A 20,279-nucleotide genomic window follows, 5' to 3' on the forward strand; every position below is an offset into this window, starting at 1 on the left:
GATTTTGAGAGTTCTTTTGATCTCAGAAGGTACTTTGAGGTTTGTTTGGGAGGTAGAATGAAAAATATCAGTTTCAGCACCAACAGGAAGATTTTTTTGATCTTTATTTGCCTCTTTAGTTTTGGATGCAAATTTTTCAAGCAAATGCACTACTTGTTACATTTGTTAGTAACGAGTCTACTTAATTCAAGAAAATCTCTCAGCTTACTGATCAATGCAAATATCTTAAAACCTTTCCATATTCAAATAAATTATGGTAAATATGTCTATTAAATACAGAGCTTGTACTTTAGTTCCCAATGAGTGCTCTTCAGAATTGAAGGTAGAAAGGTGTGGGATAAATTTTATTGAGCCTGTGACAATAGATTTACCTTAAATCTCAAAAGAGCATTAAATTTTAAGCAGGAAACAGGAGGTCCATAATGAAGAGAAAGGTTCTGTCTTAAAGGAGAAGAAAACCTTAATATCAGACAAATACCATTGAAAAGAGTATGCATTTACTCGCAGGTGCATGCCAAAAAAAAAAAGTTGATAAATTATAAATAAAGTCAGCACCAAAATTTGCTGTGGGCAACTCCATTTTGCCTAAGAACTAGTCCTAAAGTCTTCCGTGTTGGGAAGAGAACTGATGTCTGAAACCACCGACGTGCAGTTTGTACATTTCCGGTAGAATTCTTCCCAGAAGGTAGCAAACAGTACAGTTCGTTTTCCGCTTGACGATCAGGAAACGGGAATGTTGGACATAGATTCCGAGTTTACACGAACAAGACGGCAGTTTTAACAACTCTCATTGGCTGAGAGGCAACACTCTCCCAGCATAAATTTCCGGGTGTTAAAGATGGCGGATGTGATGGATTCAGAGATTTATGCCAGCTTTGCCGTTTTCAAGCTCTGCATGTATGGCGAGGAAAAATCGCAAAATTATGCAGCAGGCACCACCAGATAGGAAAAAATGTGCTCTTTTCAGCCTATAGTGTCATTTTTTAAATTTTTCTTCTCCTTTAAGAATGACAATTTACAGACAGGTTCAGAATTTTCACTATACCTCTGGTACACAGAATGCTACTTCATCTTCAGAAATATACTCCACAAGCAATAGTCTTTCAAAACAAGACGGAAAAGGCCAACCACAGTGGACCCAAACTCGTTAGCGACAAGAAAATGTGATAGACAGGACATGGCCAGATGAAGTTCCTACCTTCAATCTAGCTATGTGGCTTAGAATCATATCTTCACTTAAGTTGTCAAACAGTCCATCTGTACCAACAAGGATTATGTCCCCTTCCTTGACACCAAAAGATGTGCTTTCTGCCATGTCTGGGCTGATAAAAAAAAAAAAAGAACAAAGAAAACATCTCTTATTTATAATCCATAAATGGTAAGACAAAGTCACTGAAATTAATTTTCATGTATGATACAAGTTACAAAGTTTTTTTTCTAAGTCTATAATCAGTATTTGGGACTTTAGTACCTTACTACATTACAACAGTAAATGGTTCACTCTCCCTTGAGTTCTCTCTCTGGATATATCATACTGTATGTATTCAATGTATGTATTAAATGCTGAAAATTGATTCAGACCACTTTGGGCTTTGAACAACAAGCAGGCAGCAGGCCTGCAGATTTTGCAGATACAATATGACGATATATGTAAATGTACCAAAGCAATGTAATTCCATTTAATTATTTGAGCTACCACTTTCTTGGCAAAGCACACATGTAAGGCGAATGACACTGAATTCGTAGCACCCCACACTGGAACTCATTATTTCAACTTGAGTTGGAAATTGTCACAAAACATAAGACAATCCCAAAATCTAGTAAAACTAAAGATATTAAAAAATTAAAATGTTGAAAATGTATCCACTGGCGATTTACATGCTGCCATTTAGTCGAGAAAATGTTCATGTACACATTCAAGAAATATGCGAATGTCACTTCTATTATACAGCTATAAATGTGGTCCAATGAAATCAGTAGGATCATACCACATGACCACTCTTTATTATACAGCTATAAATCTGCTCCAATGAAATCAGTCAGATCATACCACATGACCATTTTTATTATACAGCCACAAATGTGGTCCAATGAAATCAGTAGGATCACACCACATGACCATTCTTTATTATACAGCTATAAATGTGGTCCAATGAAATCAGTAGGATCATACCACATGACCATTCTTTAATATACAGCTATAAATGTGGTCCAATGAAATCAGTCAGATCATACCACATGACCATTCTTTATTATACAGCTATAAATCTGCTCCAAAGAAATCAGTAAGATCATACCACATGACCATTCTTTATTATACAGCCATAACTGTGGTCCAATGAAATCAGTCAGATCATACCACATGACCATTCTTTAATATACAGCTATAAATGTGGTCCAATGAAATCAGTAGGATCATTCCACATGACCATTCTTTAATATACAGCTATAGATGTGGTCCAATGAAATCAGTCAGATCACACCACATGACCATTCTTTATTATACAGCTATAAACGTGGTCCAATGAAATCAGTCATATCATACCGCGTGACAGTCCTGTACTTAAGAGGGATACTGGCTCCCTGAGAGCCGTATTTTTTTCACATTGTACAGTAGCAAAGGCAGGTAACTTTATATGCCAAAAGCATTGGGCACGGGGAGGGGGGTGGGCGTGGGGTTGCTCTTGTGTTATTGTTTACTCTCCGTGTTTCTGTAAATGTTGACAAGGAAGTGTGGATAACATGGACTCGTCCAATACCACTCCATAATGTACACTATGACCAAATACTACGGACCTGTCACTCAGGACTTGTCCCTCCTGGGTGGGGGGTGCCACTGCTATCTGGAAGGGAGTGTTGAAGTAGTGTTGCTGTTCCTGGGAGCGGTGGATGACCTCTCCGTCACGGATGAGCAGGAAGCCGCTGTCACCCAGGTTAGCTGTGTACATTGTTCGCTCCTCACGGTGAAGTGCCACGATACAGGCAGTACTGCTTCCTGAAAACACACAGCATTTTATACCCAATATTACACAAAATATCACCCATTAGTACTGCTTCCTGAAAACACACAGCATTTTATACCCAATATTACACAAAATATCACCCATTAGTACTGCTTCCTGAAAACACACAGCATTTTATACTCAATATTACACAAAATATCACCAGACAGTACTTCTTCCTGAAAACACACAGCATTTTATACTCAATATTACACAAAATATCACCAGACAAGCAGTACTACTTCCTGAAAACACACAGCATTTTACACTCAATATTACACAAAATATCACCCAACAGTACTGTTTCCTGAAAACACACAGCATTTTATACTCAATATTACACAAAATATCACCCATTAGTACTGCTTCCTAAAAAAACACAGCATTTTATACTCAATATTACACAAAATATCACCAAACAGTACTGTTTCCTGAAAACACACAGCATTTTATACTCAATATTACACAAAATACCACCAGCTCTAGTGTCACCAAGTACTTGCTCTGATTGATCTAGTTATGTACTTAATTGGTGTTCAAGCTGTACTCAAGAATATTTCACCTATAAGACAGCAACCAGCAATATGGTTTGAAGAAACCAGGCAGAGCCAGGGGGAAATGCACGACCATCCAGCATGAGCCTGAACCCACGGTGACCGCATTGGTGAGAGACTCCAGGGTCATTGCACACCACCCGTTGGCATGGTAACCACCACAGCCATGAAGTCCCCTGCTCCAACTGATTTACTTCTTTATTTGATTGGTGTTTCATGCCGTAAGCCACCATGAGTCGGACTTGAACTCACACCGATGGCACTGTTGAGGTTCATGGGTCACCTGAGGTACCAACCCCCTCGGCCACGGAGGCTCTCATGCTCTGATTGAATAATTTAATGAACATACATTTCAAATTATTAAAACATATGAGTGGATTTGGTAATCATTATCTGCATGATGCAACTGTTCAAAAGAGGCAGTTATGAAGCGGAAATTTGCTTATTTAAACATATGATTATGTTATGATTATGTTTGATTTAGTTTTCACAAAGCCTTGAAAAGTTTTTTGAATCATGACCTGAATGAGGATTGAATCATGACCTGAATCAGGACTGAATCATGGCCTGAATCAGGACTGAATCATGACCTGATTCAGGACTGATTCATGACCTGAATCAGGAGTGAATCATGGCCTGAATCAGGAGTGAATCAGGCTTGAATCACGACCTGAATCAGGATTGATTCATGGCCTGAATCAGGATTGAATCATGACCTGAATCAAGATTGAATCATGGCCTGATTCAGGATTGAATCATGGCCTGAATCAGGACTGAATCATGAACTGAATCAGGACTGAATCAGGACTGAATCACGACCTGAATCAGGATTGAATCACGACCTGAATCAGGATTGAATCATGGACTGAATCAGGATTGAATCATGGCCTGAATCAGGATTGAATCATGACCTGAATCAGGACTGAATCATGACCTGAATCAGGATTGAATCATGACTGAATGAGATTGAATCATGGCCTGATTCAGGATTGAATCATGACCTGAATCAGGACTGAATCATGACCTGAATCAGGATTGAATCATGACCTGAATGAGGATTGAATCATGGCCTGAATCAGGATTGAATCATGACCTGAATGAGGATTGAATCATGGCCTGAATCAGGATTGAATCATGACCTGAATCAGGAGTGAATCAGGCTTGAATCACGACCTGAATCAGGCTTGAATCACGACCTGAATCAGGATTGATTCATGACCTGAATCAGGATTGATTCATGACCTGAATCAGGATTGAATCACGACCTGAATCAGGATTGAATCATGACCTGAATCAGGATTAAATCATGGCCTGAATCAGGATTGAATCATGACCTGAATCAGGATTGAATCATGGCCTGAATCGCGATCAAGCCTTGATCTGTATCTAGCCTACGAGGCAGATGTTTAAACCTCTTAAAACACCAACATGTTTTCACATTCTCTTCGTTAACATTTGCATGTACTGAATGCGTTCACAATCTTTAAATTGTCTCCAGTTGCAACCCGCGGATCCTCCCACCATAATGCTGGACGCCGTTATACAAGTGAAATATTGTTGAGTATGGTGTAAAGCACCCATCAAATATACATGTATAAATAAATCAATATGAAAGTCTGATAAACCTCATAAAATTACTTCCACATTTTGTTTCACTCATTATCTGTAAATGTATTTACTTTCCAAAAACATTCAATGCAATTGTAAACGTTTAGTGTTTTTGGACACTAAAAACATTTACAGCCAGTCCACACCAGTAAGCAAGTTTATGGGGTACTGAAGTACTGAAATTTGTTGTTCATATAATAAAACCAAACTGCCATGACACAACACTGAATTACAATTGATGTCAACTTGGAAGTAATTTAACTTTTCAGTGATAAGGATAATAAACTATACAGTATTAAAACCATTCATCCCTGGTAAGGTCAGCCAGTCTACATATATAGAAATGGACCAGAAACACAACACACTGATTTCATCCAATTTAAACACCATGGGAAGCAATTAAGTATACACTGTGAACTTTCCGAGGTACCCTTGGACTTCATTAACAACTCATGACTTCCATACACAATGTACATATTGAATACATTACACAATTCCGGCATGTAACTTGAGCAAGGCACAGACGGCCAACGTCTGCAGTAGTACTCGAATGGTTGATTGGAATGGTGTAGGTAATTAAATAATAATTTGTATGCATTGTTGAGCCTTCATCAAAAAACTCACAGCCTTCACATATGATAAATGACCCGAAATTTCTCCCCCGGAAAGGTGTCATTTAACAGGAAAATAAAAGTCATAAATTATTACTTTTTATTGCTGAAACATACACATTTCCAGTAGGATTTAATCCTGCCTTCCATACACGCCTCAAAACATCTTCCTAAGATCAAAAGAACTCTCGGAATCGGGGAAAATGTGCAACTTTTGTAATGGACGATATTTTACATTGTTACTGCACTTCACAAAGGTGATTTGCCATTAAATTCTTGTAGTAGTACACATACATATACACCTGTGAATGTCTCACCAGATCTGACCCGATTATGACACTCCAAAATGTGAAGTCCATGTGACTTACTTTCCACGTATACATGTATTTGCTATCAGATCAGAAAGCTGATCCCACTAGACACGTCCACAATTACAGGTGCAAGGGTCTATTGGCAATTTACCACTTGGATACATGCCAGTTACACCTGTAATACTATGAGACCCTCTCTCTATTTAGAAACCTCTCCTACCTTACATACACATACATGTATCGGTCAACTCACTCAATCACACACACACACACACACATACACACACACACAAACATAAAATATAACAAAAAGCAAAAGAATCATTTTTAAGTTATACACATATTCCGATGATGGCAAGGAAAATTACACCTATTCTGTGATAATTACATGTAAATGTACATATACCAAAATTTAAATAAAATTAAAAAAAAAGAGCTTTCCCATGGTTTCTAGCAACTGAAATAATAGGTTCTGTGGATATATATGTGAAATAGCCTAAATGTATTTTTTCAATCACAAGGTGCAGACTGTGGATTTCCCCACTCTCAATGGTTGTGGTCAACACTGCTTGTGTGGCCGTTTGCACAGTCTAATCTCTGTACATCACATGTAAGAAATTTTGTCAATAACTTGCCAAAGGTTCTGGGTTTACGCCGGGCACATCAGTTTTCTCTACCCATAAAAACAATCATCATGAAAGTGACCAATCCTGAAGTACAAGATTAAGCAATAATCCTATTTCTTTAACTTTTCAACTGCGTGTGCAACCACTATCAAACATTCTGAAAGAACTATGTAGAGAAATGACCTCCACAGTACTCGAAAGTTTGCATTTTGACATGAACAGGTCATTTTAGCCCCATTTTCACAACAACTGTATGCTTAACTTGCCCTGGAGAAAACTTCTTCAGAGGCTGAAAAGGTTGAAGATTTACAGTAACTACATAAATCAAAGGACATAGAACACTCAAAACAACAACAACAATGACAGCCTGATAGCATACAACAGACACGGGAATACACCAAAGACAAGGAGGTTGTCAGTAAACTGTGAAACTCTCAGGGTCAAAGATGTCTGATAACTAAATCTCCTTCAGATGTCACTCAGCCCTTCAACACAGGCATTCCTCCCATGATAAATGCATGCACAGAATAAGTGCAACCATCAAACACTGGTACAAGAGAAGTGTGCAAAATGTAAATGACTGATATCTCATCACCAAAAAGTCCACAAAACTTTAGCCCTTGAAATTTGGCTAATAGGAAAGTTTACGTATTCAACCCTGTGGCTTGCTTAATGGTTAAGCTACATGTACCTAGGGCCTTAATCCTGCATCAGACAAAATTTTCATTGTACAGCTACGGTCACATGGGAGACGTGTATTCTCCTGTATCCTGCCGTCTATGAAGTAATATATGTGCCTGCTGACTAGGTTATCTCCCTTTGTTCGATAGTCTATACATCATTCTTGAAATTGAATTGATGGGTGCTTTGCAGGATAAATCTGTGACAGGATACAAACTATATGGTGTCAGTAACCCTCATATTGGGTAACAATGTAACTAATGTTATCCCCCATCAGACAAAACCAATTTGAGTGGGACATGAATTTGCGACGTTTCTCGTAAGAGAAGGTACATGTAGCTGGTTATAATGCTTTATACATCTATGTACCTGGTTGCTTTTCATATCAAGGGACATAGCCCAGAGCAACAATAACTGGACAGTACAGGAATATCAGTATTCATATGAAAAGGGAACATTATTACAAAGCACAGTGTCTAATCCAAACAGCACTATCACTTCCTACAATTAAATCACATTATTTGAAAAATTATTTCAACCAGGAAATTTATATAAGCTGATATATATAGTGATGTATTACTGACTGTTTTCATGTTTTTAAAGAATGGAATTGCATATACTGTTTGTACCTGTTTAATGTTCTCTGGGAAGAGCAAATTGTTAAATCTGACAGAGCTACCCTCCTTAAATAAAGGTTTCATTCATCCATAAATTCAGCAGAGCCATCTGCTTCGTCACCTTTTGACACATTGACTCAGCACTGTCAGTCATATTTTTGCCTACTTAAGCCTGCTTATTAACATCTAGATGCATGCAACCCAAGACAGCTGTCCAGAAATTTTTGCAAAAATCCATATTTGCTAATCAAATCCAATTTTCTGTATTTACCCAAAATAGCTCAAATTATTGCCTCTCAGTAAAACCTGTACTACTCGTATTTATATTGTTAAAATGATTTAAAATTTTTTTTGTGAAGTTATAATGCGGCCTGCTTTTTTTATTTTGATTGATGACTTTGAACAGTAACAAGACTCAAGAACAGACCTAGGTGACATTTTGTGAAAGGTAATTATTTCAGCTATTCCAAAATAACAGGAAAAAATTTGCTTGGATTTGCGCTGGTCAATTTTTTGCCAAAAATCTCTCGTACGTAACCTCTTCAAGCATGCCTTACAGGTGTGATTTTTGGACACCTCAGGTGAATTTTCCCAGCTAAACATCTGGTCGATAACTTTCAGTATGTTATACCCTGAGTATACATACACGTCCATATAGTGTCCTTCACACACCTGGATCAATGCCAGTGTGGATAATCAGGTGGGGAGGGGGTTAGCCTTATCTCGGGGCTCTAAACAAACTGGGCCACAGGCAGTGTGTAGGTGGCAAGGAATTGGAGCACACATAGCTCCGACTGGGGTAACAACAACAAACACAGGTATAGCCAGATACAGGCTTCTAGGCCTTTAGTATAGATATCCAACACTCTCATGCTGCAGGTTACTATCTCAACTGCTGACAAGGTCAATACCTACCTTAAACTACATGTCAATTAACAGATGCCAACAGCACTGTTCTTGGATATCAGGAATAAAACAGTGCTCAGAATTGCTGGACATTACATGTACCTTAATACAACATTTTATTCTCGTACCATATACCTGAATGTATATTTTTCTTACCAAATAAATACAATTTGCACTACATATACACGTATGTGTGCATAGCAGTATCTCAAGGTCAGTTACAATCAACATTTTGCCTGTCCATGCATCCAGAAGCCAAGCGTATATTTCTCATTTTGGTGAGATTTTCTACATAGTATCTTCCTAGCAGACGTAAATTTATTTATTTATTTATCTGATTGGTGGTTTATGAACACATTCAAGAATATTACACTTATACGACGGCGGCCACCATTATGGTGGGAGGGAGCTGAATATAGCACCAGAGGGAAACCCATAACCATCCACACACAGACCTTCAGACAGACCTTCCCTTGTACGACTGGAGAGGAAGCCAGCCTGGGCGGGACTTGTAGGCTCACTCCTGTTTATCATATCTACACATGTGCTTACATATACACACACATTTCCCTCACCAATTTGTGCAAACATGTAATACTCAATGTTGACAGTAAGGAAATGTTCGCAGCTTTAGAAATGCACATTAAAACAAATACATAATTGTGTGTTGTGTCCTTAATTTCATAATAATGCATTCCTTATGAAATCTTTTAAAAAATTATCCAGTACACTTAGTTAACTATACATAACTTTCATGCATAAGTTACAAGAGAAGAAACAATTAATTTTTTAATATTCTGCAATACATGTAGTTTTGTTGTACTGGGTTCTTGGCCAACAAAGAAGTTAACTTCTTCATTCAAAATTAAAATATAATTCAGGGAATAAAATCAATATTTGAAAGGGTTTTCAGTTCCTTTAGCCAATAACACTACAGTATATGATGGCTAATAATCAAAATTAGGCCAAAGTAAAAAAAATACCACTTCAGTACATCATGGCAAATAGTCAAAATTAGGCTAAAGCAAAAAATACTACTGCAGTACATCATGGTTAATAGTCAAAATTAGGCCAAAGCAAAAAATACTACTGCAGTACATCATGGTTAATAGTCAAAATTAGGCCAAAGCAAAAAAAGTCCACTTCAGTACATCATGGCAAATAGTCAAAATTAGGCCAAAGCAAAAAAATACCACTTCAGTACATCATGGTTAATAGTCAAAATTAGGCCAAAGTAAAAAAATACCACTTCAGTACATCATGGCAAATAGTCAAAATTAGGCCAAAGCAAAAAAATACCACTTCCATACATCATGGTTAATAGTCAAAATTAGGCTAAAGCAAAAAATACTACTGCAGTACATCATGGTTAATAGTCAAAATTAGGCCACAGGCCAAAGGCCAAAAAAAAAAAAAAGTAGGCCTCCATGTGTAACCATACTTAATACGTAAATATGTGTAACTTACTTCCTCTGGTTTCTGCCTAATTCAGATCAGGTACAATGTTTTGGAACAAAAAAGGGTCAACTGGCCCTTATCATCAACAATGCCCTTGAGGTACATTCAACCCACGCTGACAAAAGTTCATGCTGACACATGTTGCTGTGTTTGCACTGTGACACTGGTCGAACCCTAGGGTGATCTGCTGGTGGTCAAAATACAGGTGCTGATGTGTACAGACACTCTCCCACAGATTCTCTGTACAGATTCTCATTAGCTTAGCGAAGATCAAAGATTGGAAACATCTGTTGTTCCACAGAACTCAGACTCCAGGCTGAAAATTACTATCACCACCACAGATCATTCGAGTCTTATCAATTCTACGCTCTTTTGCAAAAATCCCCAGATTTTCTGATATGAGTGAAAAGTGACATTCACTGATGTAATCGGTGGTGGTCAATGTACGAAAAAAACACCTTGGCAAACGAGTTCCCCCATTGCTCAGTCACAATTAATTTACAGTAAAAACATTTCGCTTTCCACTAGGAGTGGGTAAGAGTTAATATACATGTACGTGGAACAATAGTACAGAAAACCAAAGACCTGAACTAACAACTGTGTTTGCTTGAGCTGCTAGGATACATTGTTTCCTGACACAATGGCCAACAAGTTTCAAAAACCAACCCAACCCATAACCTTTGCAACATCTTAATACAAGATTGATGTTGCTGTCTTTATCAAGATTCATTCAAAAACAAAGACAGAGCAACTGCCACGCCTAAGTTGGAGAATGTGTAAAAATTAAATAAACTTCAGGCGAAAGAATATGAAAAATTATTTGTCAATATGATCAATATTTTTTTCTGATTTTTCTTTAAGGATAAAAGAATACATAAAAATAATTTTTGCCTGATTGGTATTTGGAACCATATCTTGGTATGTATCATCTCTGCATAATAAAGTATTAAATAAGGATGTGACTCATATCCAATAATTCAAGTTGGGCTTGGATTTGAACTTTGTTCCTGACAATTGTTTTAAACCAGTATTTTGATCATATTTACATTGATAATATATTTCTAAATATTACAATAATTCAGATTTAATGCATATCTTTAGATATAAACAGCAAATTTACATTCAATTAAATTTATTAGACATTTATCACATTATAATATGGAACTTTATTTTGTAAAAAACATGAAACCACCATACCAAAATTATTTTCTGATGTCTTTTTCTTCGTGATGAAAAATAAAACAAAAAAAAAAAAAAAAACATTTAAGACCATATCTACAAACAACTTGTCACACCTTTCATATGAAATTTCCATCATTTACATGTTTTCCTCTCCTTTAATGAAGCTGTGAGGTCTGCCAGCAACCAGCAGATAGTCGTGGGTTTCCCCTTGACTCTGCTCGGTTTCCTCCCACTATAATGCTGATCGCCGTTGTATAAGTGAAATATTCTTGAGTACGGCGTAAAACACTGATAAAATAAATAAATAAATTTAATGAAACTACTTCATAGTTGTTCTTGAATCTTCAGCCTTTTCCTATAGAGCTTCATTCTGAGCTACATGTAGCGTTAGGCTGATAAAGCACAACTCTTTGGTGGAACATTACACTCATCATTATCATTTCTATTTTATAGCCAGATCAAACAGAATGAATTAATGCATAATAATGATAACTGATGATACTGCAAGGCCTTTCGTGGCTGGTACATGTATTATGTATCAGTAACAACTTACCGTTTCAAATTTACAGAAACCATAACGCCATCTAATTATCACAACTGTGAAAAGGTTGAAATTACAGTGAAGAGATATAAATGATTGCATACAGCGGACAAATCAAATTTCGTCTTCCCATTCCAAATAAAAACTTTCATGACAAGACTTTCTCTTATTGATGTCGTTATAGCGTGTTAGAGTTCAGTCAGGGGTTCAATAGACAACCATCATTTCCTTCCCACCGACACGACTGACACCATCAAGATCGGTGTTACAGTTACATGTACACTGAAAGCTATAGCATCCATCACCCATGCCAGAAAAAGCTGTGGAGTGCACAGATGTATTATTTACAACTTCTATAATCATTGGTGAGCAGACAGGCATACAGAGTGAGTGTGCATGTGGGGAGGAGGGGGTTTGGAAGGGGGGGAGGGGTAAGGTGCATACACAAGCCAGTTGTTCCACTATAAAACTGTGCATTTTTCCTGTCATACATGGAACAATTCAGAATGCAAAATCAAGAGCACCATCATCACTTCTGATTTTCAATCTTTGTATTTGAAAAATTATTTCAACCAGTGCAAATACAACACATGATTTTGAGAATTACAGCTGAGGTTTATATTGATGTATTATCTTCCTTTACTAATCTGTGTATTGTTACAGAAGGCATCTGGGAAGAGCATATTATACAATACGACAAAGTTGTTAACAATGCTTGAAGGGCATAGTTGTGTAGCTAAAATCTTATGAATTTTCCAATAATGTCACAATGAAGATAAGAACACCTAGTTAAACATTAGAGCTTTCGTGAGTCATTTTGTCTGGTAACATTAGAAATTAATCAATCTAATTTTCATACATAAGACTGCATGAGATGGCTTGGAATGGCAGCCTGTCGCTGGCAAATAAAAGAAGGCCAAGACTCCAATGTACATGGTAGCTAGCACTTAGCCATGTCATAAACAACCTACTAATTTTAAAATGGAAAATAGGACCAGTGGCAATTTTCTGCTTAAATTGTCTCATTTTTTGTAGTTGTGCTAACAAACTGGGCTTGGAATACTTGCAAACCCTACATGTAATAATGTAGGTCTTTTTTAGCATATTAGGCAGCCATTTTTCTGTGGAGTTTATCCAAGATTTTCTTATTCACCTTATTCAAGCCCTGATGCAAATCTCCGGACCAAAATTTATTTACAAATTGCTAAAGAAAATATAATGTTTCATAACCATTTACAATAAATGCACATGTGCAACCAAGGCAAACTGTACATTAACCGCCAAGCTTCATATCTGATGCGAATGTCATCAGGGACGAATAAGCATTACAGAATTGAATTGTTTACACCGTTATCACTACCATCAGTATGGAATCCTTTGGGGGAAACGTGACTTTCATAACATCTGCTGAGTGGGAAGTGCAATCTTCAGACACAAAACATGCAGACGTACAAACTATCACTTATCAAAATGCCATCAGCCTACTGTCCCCTCACCCTACTACAGTGCCAGAAGACAAAGAACCAGAAATACCATAAACCAAATAATAAGACAATAGTTCTCCTATGGAAAGAGTTTTGGAGGCAAACATCATGTAGCTGTACATGTATGTACAACTGATCAGAAGTCATAATGATCTAGCCTACTGTCTTCTCACCCTTAATGATCATGCCAGAAGACAAAGAAGACCAGAAATACGAAAAAGCCAAAAAAAAAAAAAAACACAACACGTCTACAATGGGAAGAATTTTTGAGGCAAACATCATGTAGCTACATGTACATGTATGTACAACTGATCAGAAGTCATCATGATCTAGCCTACTGTCTTCTCACCCTTAACGATCATGCCAGAAGACCAGAAATACGAAAAAGCAAAAAAAAAAGAACACAACACGTCTACAATGGGAAGAGTTTTTGAGGCAAACATCAAGCAGATGAAGAGGTCTTACTGATCAGAAGTCACCACGATCTAGCCAAATTAGTGTCTTCTCAGACTTAACAATCATGCCAGAAAGGCAGTACCAGGTTTACCGTGACTGCCAACCATAATACACCAAAATGCCCTCCTTATACATGTGGAATTTCATGGAATTTATTCATTAATTAATCACCCTGCAGTACTAAAATGGTGGAAAATCATGTCAATTTGTACGAGATTTTACACAATACATGTAAATCACATATTACTACCCATGATTTTTCACCAGGTAAGGTACATTTACCTTCTGGACATCTTGGCAATTCATGAAAAAATTCAATGAAATTGTAGATAATTTACAGAACATCTATATGCAGATAACATTTCCATTACAGGGATTGTGATCAAGGCAGAAAGCTTACATTTTTGGTCAATATTCTATTATTGTTTAAATTCAATGTATATGTACATGTATCAATAAGTCCTTTGGAATAAAATGAAATAATTGTGTTAAAGTCAAAGGTCAAATACAAAGCGATGACATTTACATATAAACACAAGTGAAATATATGTGTACTTGTATGTATTTTGATACCAAAATTTACCATCTACTAAGAGAATCCTGGTATTTCATCAATGTTTAAATAATAGATGGAAACCAGAAAGACACATTCAGCTCACAGGGGAAGCTAGAACTCAGTGAAAGTCTAATGGGACCCATTAACTCATGAATACAGATGTAGAGTTACTCGGATAGGAAAGGACTAAGCCTTTAAGCATGTTAAACATGTTAAGCATCCAACCTTCATCTTCTGCCGGCAATAATAGCAACAGTTAATGGATCACTTGCTGTTCAGGACACCACCAATAAACAGTCAATGAGCCCTATAAAACGTACATGTAACACATCAAAATAGCTCTGCAGGCAATTCAACATCTCTTTACACTTTGAATAGACACCTTGCTTTTCAATCCTATACTTTGTACACTGATGTGTGTGTTACAGTTTATGTTATACATATATCTCTGGCCAGTCAGGCCAGTCAGCCCAGTCTGGCCAGTCAGCCCAGTCTCCCAAGGTCATAAAAACCCTAACAGGTTGTGAGTTCAAATCCATCTTGAACTGCCGTTTCTTTTTTGTTTTTTTTTTATTTGAATAAAAAGGTACGCCTGCTTTGGCTGTTGTTTTCCAAAGGCACCATAGTTTCACCCAGGCTACCTCAATTATAACCTATGCTTCACAATGGTCACCCTAAAAATGCAATAACCTCTTTGAAGGCATACACTAGCAATCAATTAAATAAGTAAACACTTAATCAAAATGTTCTAAACACATATGCATGTAATTTAAATGGAATAGCTCCTACATTACTTTCAAAAGACACAAAGATTCTGAATGAATATCCAAATCATCAATTTGAAAATCAAACACGTACATTTCCATGCCAGGAAGAATTATCACACGAGTAATCACTGGTCTGTCGAAACAGAGCATTAGCCAATGAAAAGAATGCTTTCAAACCTGCAAGTCTCACTGGTACTGGGGTATCAGCAATATTTCTTCTACCTTTGAATTCACATAGGGCAATATTCAGAGTACCTATACAATACTGAATGGTGTGCACAGTGTGTTTACTGGCAGAGCAATTAGGAGATGCTCTGATGTGTAGGAATCTACCTTGTAACTATGTACATGCAACTGCCTAGCAACCAATGACACCAAATAATTACACTTCATGTGTTGTACATGTATGTATACTTGGGGTTTAACGTCGTACTTAACAATTTTTCAGTCCTATGATGAGTGAGTGAGTGAGTGCTTGGGGTTTACACCGTATTTAACAGTCCTATGATGAGTGAGTGATTGAGTGCTTGAGGTTTAACGTCATACTTAACAATTTTTCCATCCTATGATGAGTGAGTGAGTGCTTGGGGTTTAATGCCGTACTTAACAATTTTTCAGTCCTATGATGAGTGAGTGATTGAGTGATGGGGTTTATCGCCGTACTTAACAATTTTTCAGTCCTATGATGAGTGAGTGAGTGCTTGGGGTTTAACGTCGTACTTAACAATTTTTCAGTCACATGAAGACGACCTATGATCACAAAGGATCATTTGGTCTGTGTATGTATATTGTATCGGCTCGTGGCAGGGCGAGTGCATTAATCAATTCTGTATCATCTGTGTTACTGTCATGTTAGGGCAAGGGGGAAACCCCTCTAAATAACCATGTTTAGTTCAGCAGGAACCAAATCTGCAAGCTACAAGAAGTATAGTATTAGAGGAATTCAGTGCAAGAACCGATTTGCCATGGCTCAGAGTCGGGCAAAAAATGAGAACAGTTAACCTTGACGGACCTTCAGGTCATAAAAAAAAAATACCTCTAAGTACATGTACTTGAGAAAAAGATGTGAGCCACAGACCACACGTACATGTGAACCTGGAGAAGCATTCGTACATGTATGCATGTAGCTTGGGGTGAGCCTGAAGTCTACTGGCCTGTACACTGACAAGGTAATGTATTTACATGTGGATGCAGCTTGTACTTTGATCCCAGGTGGTAAGTCATTAAAACCAGACTGGTATACCTGTGCTAGCCATGCAACACACAGGCCAATTAAAGACAGCCAGGTACAGATAAATACATATACTTAACACTGGGACACAAACTTAGATGTGCACATACATACAGACAGACAAACAAAAAAACAAAACAATCGGTGATGGAATACATGACCTTGATGGAATGAATTAACACGTACTTGTCCTCTGAGATGATTGAGCAATGTCTTTGTAACATAGATGTAGACACATTTCCACTTTAGGTATTTTTCCAATATGTCATACGAAGCTACAGGTTTTCAGCCAACTGACTTTAAATCAGGCAGGCACAGTATAGGCAAAAAATGAACAGTTATTAATGTGTTTAGATTGGCCTATTTTGTATGCATCAAGGACCGTTCTTCTCAAATGGTCCTATTTTTCTAGCATTGCACATGTTCCGCATTCAAAAGATACATGACAGCATAAAAGCAGTAATACAACATTTCCTTCGTGTAATATTACACCAATGTCACTTCTACCGCTGTTACAGTTCTGCTCTTTACAATTTGATTACTAGGCTAGTCGTTTTTGTCAATCTTCAGCTGTCTAATTGCCTTAAGTCTTAAATTCTTAATAATCAAATATTAAATTACAACAATTCTGTCATAAAATTTTCATGTCATCTGATTTCATTATTCTTTTACCTTTTACCTTATTTCCTTTTAATATTCTTCCATACATGTAGTGTACATGTACTTCTAAAATGTTTTCAACACTAACCCTTCAACAAAGATGCCGAACAGCATAACATTCGGTAGCAGAGGTGTCCAAATCTGACTCAAAACTTTCTGCTCTTTTACAGTGGATAAATATGGTCATAGCCACATTTTCTTGGCTTGATTTTTGACAAAAAGTGAAGCAAAATTTTCATATCTAAATAAACACAGTTTTACACCCTGAATAACAATTCTGAATTCACTGAGCTAATACTGTTGAACAGTAATAAATAAGGCATGGCCAGAACAACAGGTTGATGTCCAAAGTATTGTGTACAAATACATTAACCACCCTAATTATTTAACCTTTTTGGAACATGAAAGTGACACTTTCAGTGCAATTTATGCACATTTTTAATTCGATTTTGGAGACAAAACTACATTGGCTGGACTGATTGGTTACAGGGCTTTACAAAAAGTACAATTTTGTCAGTTAAAGTGGAGTAAATATCTTGCAAACATGCAAAAAGGTTGAAGAATGACAGTGCCTCCTGTCACTACAATTAATACATGTATTTTGCCCAAATACATGAAAACACATTAACAAGCTTTTCAACCTTTTTGCACATGAAAGAACAACTTTCAGTGCAATTTATGGACATTCTTAATTTGATTTTGGAAACTAAACTACATTGGTTGCATTGATCAGTTTCAGGGCTTCACAAAAAGTACAATTTTGTCAGTCAACACAGTATAAACACCTAAACACTTGAACACATAAACACTTGAACACATAAACACTTGAACACATAAACACTTGAACACATAAACACTTCAAAAGGTTGAAGAATTACAGTGTCTCCCGTCAGGATGGTCACCAAAGCACTGCTATTTTATCTACATCAGTATACAGCTACATGTAACACAACCACTAGGATTCACAAGCCCTTATGCCTGGATGGCAAAACTAAGAAGTTTTCCCTCCGAGCCAATTTCATTATTTCATGACAAAGACAAAACATATTCTGAAGCTAGACAAATACATGTATTTTGCCTGAATACATGTACAACACACATTAACAAAGAAGTGAGAAATAGCAGCTTTTTATACAGCTCAGATAAACTATGGTAGACACCACTGGGTTTAATGTCAAGCAAAATTTTCCATTCATAAATATGAGGATGTAAAAAAGTAGACTGAACACACTTGGCCTACATACAATGTACACACGTATATGACACAGGATTCTTCTGGTTTGAGATAAGCTGACAAAAACATGTGAACAAAGTGATTATTCACATTCGCATTCACATAAATGGCTACAGTGTTAAATCTAGGGCCTGAGAGTGTCCATGAAAAAGACAACGGTGAAAAACCAAATAAATACACTGGAATGAAAAGTGTGAAAATGAAAGATTACGTCGACCTATTTGCTTGATTTATTTTTTTTTTTTTTTTTTTTTTTTTTCAAATAACAGTCCTGAGTCTCAGATGAATTGCACTCAATGTTCCCGGATCCTCTTTATAATAACAATATCGGGGTTTTGGGTCTGAGCTCTTGTGTAGTTAAAGGTAAAAGAAGTCCCTACAGTTTCATGTGACCTGACAAAACTGCTAGGCAACTACGGGTACATTTTTGTTATTGCCTTTACTACAACATGGGAGTTTGAAAAAAAAATGCATTAAAAGTACATGTAATTTAGAGTATATGTAGATAAATGATGGAGAAAAAACTGAGGAGCTGAACATCTGTGAACTTCAGAAGTTCTTAAAGGAAAGAGGTGTCATTGTATGAGAGTGAGTGAGTGCTTGGGGTTTAATGTCGTACTCAACAATTTTTCAGTCATATGACGACGAAGGAATCCTTAGGGTGCATGTACGTGTAATGTGCCTCCTTGTTGCAGGACGGATTTCCACCGCTCTTTTATTTAGTGCTGATTCACTAAGACGACTTACCGAAGGCAAGTAAGCCGCCCCGCCCGAGCCATTATACTGATTCGGGTCAACCTGTCGTTGCACTAACCCCTTCACGTTGAACGCCAAGTGAGGAAGTTACAACTTCCTCTTTTAAAGTCTTAGGTGTGACTCGATCAAGGATTGATCCTGGATCTACCGGTCCCGACCTCACAGTGAGACAGGTGATCCGTAAACTAATGACAAAAAACTGACTGCATGAAATTTTTTACAAGTGACATCAAACAGTAAAACTGTTTTTTCTTTTAACAGCCAAGGAGTTCAAACCCGAAACTCTCCTACTTAGCAGCGTCAGGGGAATATGTGCTATGATCATGTTAACCTACATGCATGAATCTATATGCGAGATCAAGAGTGCAGTGTACATGTACCTTACCTTCCACATACCTGACCTATGCTATGAGTAACTACCCATTCTGAGCAACAGCAGGATGGCGAGTGTTTAATGGAATAGACAGTACACCTCTAAATAATAGCTTATAGTACAAGAATTCAAAGAATATACATACATTTGGTTGTGTTGGTCAATTTTAGGGCTTCATAAAAAGTATAACTTTACCGGTCTACATGAAGTGACTTGAGGAAACCAGAGTGACCAAAGTAAACCAGGCCGATCTAGGGGAAACCACTGACCACTTGACCAACCTCTCACAGCAGAAACAATTTGTGTTTGAGTAAGTTAAAACTATAGCATGTGCAGTACTGATGCATTTTGTAGCCACTGCAACCAGAATCCGAAAATGTCTGCTGCATTTCAAAACAAGGATATGTGAAAATGTTTCAATGAGGAACTCCGATGTCACCCTGACCTACTTGTACAATCACGTGCTTGAGCAGTGCACGATGACATCAAGTCAGCACTAACAGAATTTTCAGGAGAAAAAAAAAGTCTCACGTACATGTAAAAAAAAACAAAAATGACACTTTGTTATTCACGATTGCTGTATGACTATTTTTTGTCTGAATTTTACAGGATACATGAAAAACAGCTCAGGTTTTGGTTTATGGTTTACAGATTATGGTTTTGAG

At 37.1% G+C, this 20,279-nt stretch overlaps 1 protein-coding gene across 1 annotated transcript in view; it reads right to left on the minus strand.

Moving 5' to 3' along the window:
- The window catches only part of LOC135476182 (protein phosphatase PTC7 homolog), a 40,546-nt gene that overhangs the window by 5,893 nt on the left and 14,374 nt on the right, over positions 1–20,279 (minus strand). The window contains exons 3-4 of the mRNA XM_064756116.1: positions 2,797–2,995; positions 1,199–1,322 (exon numbers count right to left, since the gene is read on the minus strand). Coding sequence (XP_064612186.1) covers positions 1,199–1,322; positions 2,797–2,995 — 323 coding nt within the window. The remainder of the gene's footprint in view (positions 1–1,198; positions 1,323–2,796; positions 2,996–20,279) is intronic.

The sequence above is a fragment of the Liolophura sinensis genome, chromosome 10 (assembly GCF_032854445.1).
Source record: "Liolophura sinensis isolate JHLJ2023 chromosome 10, CUHK_Ljap_v2, whole genome shotgun sequence".
Lineage (NCBI taxonomy): Eukaryota > Metazoa > Mollusca > Polyplacophora > Chitonida > Chitonidae > Liolophura > Liolophura sinensis.